This window comes from Callorhinus ursinus, unplaced genomic scaffold, assembly GCF_003265705.2.
Source record: "Callorhinus ursinus isolate GAN/ISIS: 27379988/994484 unplaced genomic scaffold, GSC_fseal_2.0 scaffold21, whole genome shotgun sequence".
NCBI lineage: Eukaryota > Metazoa > Chordata > Mammalia > Carnivora > Otariidae > Callorhinus > Callorhinus ursinus.
The window spans coordinates 25,471,701-25,479,531 of record NW_027397083.1 but is presented as its reverse complement, the minus strand read 5'-3'; the positions used below and the strand labels follow the sequence as shown (position 1 = coordinate 25,479,531).

The 7,831-nt window shown below is 35.6% G+C and overlaps 1 protein-coding gene across 1 annotated transcript in view; it reads left to right on the top strand.

Annotated features, from left to right (window-relative positions):
* The first annotated feature begins 539 nt into the window (after nt 1-539).
* The window catches only part of GAS2 (growth arrest specific 2), a 126,958-nt gene continuing 119,666 nt past the window's right edge, over nt 540-7,831 (top strand). The window contains exons 1-2 of the mRNA XM_025879045.2: nt 540-666; nt 7,047-7,211. Coding sequence (XP_025734830.1) covers nt 7,067-7,211 — 145 coding nt within the window. The 5' untranslated portion in view covers nt 540-666; nt 7,047-7,066. The remainder of the gene's footprint in view (nt 667-7,046; nt 7,212-7,831) is intronic.

The following is a 7,831-nucleotide window of genomic DNA, read 5'->3' as shown; positions in this document are numbered from 1 at the left end:
GAAGTTGCTACGGTCTTGACTAGAGAGGGAGCAAAAGCAGGCGTTAACAGATTCTGTTTTCGACATTCCAGGACAACTGGGGTGGGGGTGGGTTGTGCAGTACTTCCCTCCAGTTAACCTTTTCGGAAATCAAAGCCTTTACTTTCCCACCTTCTTCACCTTCATTCCCTCACCCTCCTTCACTTTCATCCACTTCTAGTGAAGAGTTTGCAAAACTTTACCGTCCCTCTTGTAAACTCCTCCCTCTCTCCAAGTACCCTCTCCCACAAAGCTAAATCAGTTGTGTACAGGAGATCTTTTGTGGGGGAAATAAGATCTGCATGTGCACAGGAACACCCATTTGGCCTCCTAGTGTTAAAATAAAGGCTCAGACAGGTCGGATGTGCCAGCCAGGCAGGAAAAGTCCACCTTTCCCCCTCACCTAACGCTGAGATTCACAGCCGCAAGGCTGGGAACGAGCCCTTGTGGCTCATTGCTTCCTTCCCCCAACCTCTTAGCCGAGGGGACGCTGATTAGCTGCAGCTGGGGTCTAGTTTGCCCAGCCTTTGAAATCGATCAATGGGCTCCTTCTCCAGGAATGCTCCCCCCCTAACTGAGGAGGAGGAGGTGGTGGCTCTGGTGGCCTTCTCCAACATGGGCGTCCTGGTTCTGACCGCCTAAGAGAAGGTAAGGGACAGATGTCTGAGGCGTGGGACAGACAGCTTTTGCAATGCACATTGCAGCCTTCACACATGGCTCCCTGAATGGGCGCTGGATCGGAAAGGTAGCTTGAATTTCAGCGTGTGTGCTAACTAAACTTTGGGCTTATTTCTTCACTTTAGTGTTAAATACCCTACTTCTGTGATGTGGACTGTGTTTTACTGGGAGATACAGTCACACAGCACATTTCTTTCACCTGGTACAAAAGGTCATGCGATTGCCACTAAGTTTTCTAGAATCTTGGTAAGAAATCTTAGCTAAAGCTTCAACTTGCAGGTATGGTGAAATGTCAGGTCTTATATTAATCACAAGTATGTTATGTGTAATTTTAGAATTTTGATTCAAGGCTGCAAGTCTGTATTACAAACTTTTGGAGCCTTTGAAAGGCCAAAGTTACCTTGGTTGAAAACAATGAGGCTCTGACAATTTCTTTGCCGAATTTTGTTAAAACTGCAACTGATGTTAAGGCTCTTTTGGTATTTTTGTGGTTTTGATATAGAGGCACAAACAGGAACCCACTATTTCTTTTCATTTCTTCCAAGCAACAATCAAGATTTTCCACTCAGTGTTTTCAGACTAGAGAAAAGAACTGGAGAGAAGGTAGAAAATACCTCTTGTCAAAATGGGTAATGCTTGTGTAGTTTTTCTGTCCTAAATGTTTTCAGGGTCAATTGAGTTTTTACTACTGTTCTCCCTTTATATGAGACTATACGCAATATATATATGTATATATATATATATATATATACATACACACACACATATATTCAATACAATGTAGAACTCTGCTAGCTCTTAACTGCCTTATAGTTAGTAAAACAGAAGTCTTTGTATCACAAACAACATCAAAACCCCCAAAATGTTCTCATGAATTAAAGTTGACTTAATCAACTTAGATGAAATTTTGAGGTAAGCACTTAGTCTAATTGATTAATGACTTTCAGATGGTTTTCTATTCAAATTATGTTTCAAGTTAATCTGGAGGGGTCCAAAAACCAGTGCTAAATTCTTTGGAAGAATGGATTAGTAGGATTTTTAAAAACTTGAAAAAATTTCAAATGCCATGAAAATATAAGAATCAATCTCCACTTAGTGTTAATTTATTGGTCATGATTTGAGAAGGAATTATTACATGTATACTATCATTTAGTTCAAGACAAATCATCATGGGGCTGCAAGAAGAGAAAGAGATTTCCTGGAAAAAAACCAAAAAACTTAGCATTACTCGAAATTGGACGCCAGGAGAGCTGAGTAGGATATTTTTAATGACTGACTAATAACCTTGTTACTTTGGGCAAAATATTTTAGTCCTCTAGTCTCTAATTAAAAACCAGGAATTTGACTGCTACATCTTCTAAGGTTCATTTGGGTTTAAAGATTTTATTACATAATGAGAAAAATTGATAATGAGTGTCATTTTGCCTTTAGTCTTGGTGCTTTTTTAAAATTTGTGGACAAATTGTGCCTCTTAACCAGAGTGTGGGTCCACTTCTAAGATCTTGAATAATCTTTCTGATTAAATTTTAGACTTTTATTTTCTAATTAGGGCCTTAGGTTAAGATTTGGTATTCATGGCATTGGTTGAGAATATGTAGCTTTGTAGAGATGTTATTGGTTAGCCAAAATGAATCACATAGAAGGAAAGAACTCAGAATGAAGAGCCATGTAGAGTGGTCCTTGGTTATTAGTTCTTTGAATCTCAGTTGAAAGATAGCATTTTCTCCTTCCAAAATTTGAAAGAGTGTTTGGCTTGGGATGTTTTTCATTAGTTCAATTTTTTTTAAATGGTGTTATTGGCCTATAAATTTTGTTTCTTCATTGTTTCACGCTCATAACACACAAAATTGAATAGAGGTGAGGTCAATGCTACAGATCAGAACAAAGTTGGCCTTTAGGGATGGATCCCTTGACTGTGGGTTCATTAGCACTCTGTTTTAAAAGGTTACCATTATGGAGTCTGCACGTGTGTGCGCGCGCGCGCATTGGTTGGGGGGGAGTGTCGTGACATCCTTTCTCATTTATTTTTGAAGGTACAGGGTTCCCCTGTTTTTGACTGGTGTCAAACAGGTATAATTTGTTACCAAACTTTGCTTTTAAAAACACATGTAAACTCATTTTAGAGCTTAACATTTCATTCATCACCTGTCAATATGAAGAAAACTTTGGATTTTCCCTTTTTTATGGTTTTATTTCATCAATACTTTGTTTTCATTTCTCCCTTTTTGACTTTTTTTAGTGATTTATAGTTCTATAAAATATTTCTATTTTGTTACAGAACTGTTTTTGTTTTTAAAATATGTCAGTAGGAGTTTTATTTTGGCACATTTTCTATGAGGATGATTAAGGTTTAGCTAGTATTTATTGGATATAAAATATATACCAAAAACTGACACAAATATTTAATCTTCGAATTATATTTGAGGTATTTGCCTCCATTGTACACACTGAAAAACTCCAGTACAAAGAGAAAGTCATCCAACTGGAACAGAACAGCTATTAAATAGCTAGACAGTGGAGTCAGTATTTGACCCCAGCACTTCTGATTCCCAATCTAATATTCTATCCACTAATCAAGCTTCTTAGTGGATCTCATAGCAGACAGTAGTGATATAATGTTTATAATTTTCCCTTATTTTTCTTTCTTTCCAATTTATTTTCTATGCAATACATGTCAGCAAAGTCTAGAGATAGACTGGAAACCATCTTGGTCATAAAGCACACCTCTAGGGGGCATGAAAGCATACTTTTTTTTCAGATTCAAAACTATGATGTTTTCAACTGGGATTCTGGAGCAACAGACTAAACAGTCTTTAAACATGTGATATTTTACTTATGGAGTCATTAATTTTTTCTTCTTCCCCTGGGCTAGTTCAGTCTCATCATAGTCATAATGGTTATTCCAGAATCAGTTCTACTATGGAAAGAAAGAAAAAATAATACACACACACATTCTTTGAAGAATTCTGTATTAAATTTCTGCATGTTTTTCCCTTTAAGTTCTATTTTTCTGAATTCCAAATCCTGAGGGTTGAGTTATTCATTTTTAGATAGACCCATACAGCTTGGAGAAGCCATAGTTCAGAGAGTCATAGAAGCATTTGAGTCCTTCTGTTTCTAAAGCAATTGGCTTTGCTTAGTACTTACCAAAGTCACTTATCAAGCTTTTAAAATATTTAGATTATCTGAATTTTCATGGTAACATCTTTCAGTGTTTAGATATATTATATAAAATGTTTTTCTTTCCCCCAAACCTAACTTTTTTTCAAATCTAATGGATCCTTAATCATTTTATTTCCCCTCTTTAAAACCTACTCCTTGGCATCTCTTTTGGTTTTTGAAAACTTGAATAATTCAAAGGATCAGAAATTATCTTTTTGTTGTAATGTGTTCTTTGTGATCTAACTCAACTCATCCAGTTGGTTAAAGTTGAAAATTCTAAAAAGGGTACAATCCCGTAGGGATCTTTTTATCTGAGTAATATAAATTTATTTGATTGTTATTCATACCAATTTAATCACTTCAGTTAGAAACTACTTCACCATGGGATAATTCTTCCACACTCCAAATTTTGATCCTAGCTGGATTCATTTCTGTGTTTCCTATTCATGTCTCTGCCATGTTTAAATCGAAGACTTCCGTGTAGTGACTTTCAGCTAAACCACAAAGTCATGCTAGATTTGATGGTGATTTGAAATATGAAAAATGGATCAGGAGAACTTGGTTTGAAATCCCGATCTTTTTTTTCCCAAGGCATGTAAACATAAGAGTCCCTATCTATGACAGTGACTTTAGGTGTCCACATATTTGGCATATATTTAATTGTTTACTTCTATCACCTGCTAATTACCCACTAAAACTTCTTTCTCCCACTTTGGCTTCCTGGGGAAATATAATCTTATCGTTTTTTTTCCCCTTTGTATGTAATTTTGATTATATCCAAAGCAGCATAACAAAAATTGCTTAATTACTCTTATTGTTTTTACTTACTGATCATCTATAAATATTAAAAGATAGCTTGAATTACATTTCTGGCAAAATACAGGACAGACTACATGAGAAATAAATGTGCCACTGTCAAGGAAAAGAAAAACTTCACTGTTTGGAAGGATTGAGGGGAAGGATTGTGTCCTTCTGGCTCATTGAAACTGTTACATGCCATTAGGCTTACTGTAAACTATCCCTTGATGAATTCTTTGCTGGACAATGAGCTTAAGAAAATGAGGTGTCTTCTTGTTTTTACAGAGCAAAATAGGATTCTGGTGCTTAAATGAAAGTTTGCAGAGCACATAATAGGATGTAGGTAAAGTTACTGAACTACTACATCTCACTTTCAGGAAAGTAGTGGGAGAGATTGTGTCTTGAGAAGAAAGGCATTTTAGAGGTAACCCTTTTAAGATTTCAATTAGTTATTTAAATGTATGAATCATGTGCTTAAATGTGTTATTACTTAAATGTTTGTTTCTGAGGCTAGCTAGCCTATAGGAATCCTAACCAGCCACAGGGAGATGTCTTGTTTTCCTGGGACTGGACCTATTTTTAAAAGAACTGGAGCAAAATGTTTTAGATTTCTGGTATTTAATCGTAGGGTTTGGAGAAAGCTTCAGGACATTATCTGAATATATAATTAACTGCAAAAAAAATAGGCAATGATGATATTCTGGCTTCTGTAATGATAATTTAGTAAAATATGACAAAATGTATTAAAAATCTTTCACATTTGCACTGGTTCACTTTAGATAATTAGATATATAGAGATTTATAAAAAATGTTTTCAAAAATAATTTTTGGTAATTTTTTTGCAAAAAGTTATTTCAAAGCATAATTGCTTTGGAAATGAAATTGCCTATGTTTTTAAATTATACATTTATGACGCTTTTTAGGTGTTGACTCATGTTACCAGTCTTTTCCAATATTACACCAAAATGTTTGGGAGACAGTCACATTTTGCAATTTTCTGAACACCAATGTTGTCTTTTTTTTTCCAAAAGCAGTCTTAAAAGGCAAAAAATTAAGCTATGCTAAGAGAATTAGAGTTTAATAAGTAGAAAGGAATATTATGTAAAGAATAAAACTGTCAGAAGTGTATACAACTTATATTGGTAAATTTAAAATACCATAAATATTGAAATGTAGCTGAAAACCTCATTATATCCTATCATACTTCTTTCCAGCTGCAAATATTTTCATTTTCATTAGTCATACCACACGTGGTTATTTCATATGCACTATTTATATACAGAATAGAGTCCTACACATTGTTAAACTGATGAGTTTGTTTACCTTAGCTACTTCAATATTACTTCTGTAGTCTTAGGTCCTATAAATGATGCATGCAAAGTGCTACATTCAAGGCCAAGTATATATTCAAACATCCTTTCTACAACCCAGGCAGGGGGCTATGCCACTCATAAGGTGGTTGGGTTAATGAAATCATCTTTTATTTTATAGACCTAAGACATTTCACTACTTCTACTCTAAAGATGATTGCAAGCAAAACTAGTCTGTAAAATATATAAAGTGGGAAGACAAAAGTAAGATAAAAGAAAACCCTATGGCAGTAGTTACTAGGATTGTGTGTAATTCTCGTGTTGTAATATGGGTTCTTGATGAATCTATTTTGTAAAATGTATCATTCTGGAAAGAATAGTGTGAAGACCCAGGTTCAAGCCTGACTCTGCCATGTTCTAGTATATGATCTTGTTTAAGTCATTTATCCTCTCTTATTTTTTTTTTCATTAACTCTGAGAAAAGTGTAGTAGGTACTCTTTGAAAGCATCTCCTTTCCTGTCTCCCCACCAGTTCTCTAAACTGTGAATCCATGATAGTTTACCCATATGCAAAGAACCAAGTGCTCTGCTTAATCTTACAGGTAATAGTTTTAAGAATAGTTGTCCTAAGTTTACAGTAAATCGTGCAAATTATGTCATTGCTTGCACTCACTACTAAAATTCTGTGGAAATCTATGGTTTCAGACATTAGCCAAAACATTGGGAGTTTACAATTTGGACACTGAAATTTTAATCAAGCCCTTTTTATTACTTTTGAATAAGTGGAATTTCTTGCCTTACAAGCTGACTTTTTCCAGTATGATATTTTACATGAGCTTGGAGCTTAGTGTTTGATTTTTCTATTTGACCTTAGATGGCTGATGTTTCCTACAGGTGGTTGGTCGAAAGGGATAGGCCCAATGCAGGAAAAGCAAATAGTGTCTCATGGGGTTTAATAATTAATAACCTGACCTGTTATCAAAGCGTCCATGGACCTGGTTCCTTACTATGTCATTGGCAGAAAGATTTCAACAAGAGACGTCTATGTAAAAAGCAACTGTTCTTTTGTTTCCAAAACAGGGATTACAAGTGGATAAATAATGTGCACTGCTCTGAGCCCAAAGGTACGCAGTGGACCTGGCCTATCGGATATGCATCAGTATAGCCAATGGCTGGCGAGCAGACATGAAGCTAACTTGCTACCGATGAAGGAAGATCTGGCCTTGTGGTTAACCAATCTATTAGGTAAGGTTATAAGATCTCATTTGGGGAGCAAAGATAACAGTTTTTTTCCCTTCACCTCATGTCGTGTCCTTCACCTAGGCATGTGACAGCTCCTTGGGAAGAATGATTTCATTATTTGGATTTTACATCTGGGCAACCTGAAACGTGTGGAAAATTTGAATGAATTTCTCAATATCTCTCACATGAACTGTGCTTAGTAATTCCAGTGTCACGCACTGAAAGGTGGAAATGTGTGGCCAAATCACTTATTTCATCTATATGCTGATCTGATTGATTTTGGATTTTTCTTTCATGCAGCTGACCACTTTGACCTGTTCTTTTGACATTGTACTCAGGCCACAATGTGAAATTCTGACTTCCAAAACTAGATTTCTTTGCCCTACTTTCATAGCACACCTTCTGAAACTGCTGATGTCCAAGCTCTAGTACAAAAACATCTATCCTTTGTCTAAATGAGCTAACTGGAGTCATCTGACCTTGAACTGAAATTTTTCTTTTCATTTTGCTTTTGTTTTTAAGTACTCTTCTAAAAGTTGTCTCTGAGAAACATGCTACCTCATGCTAAGGCTGCCTCTTTTTTTTTTTTCATTTCTATTGTGCCCTCATATTCATAGGATAAA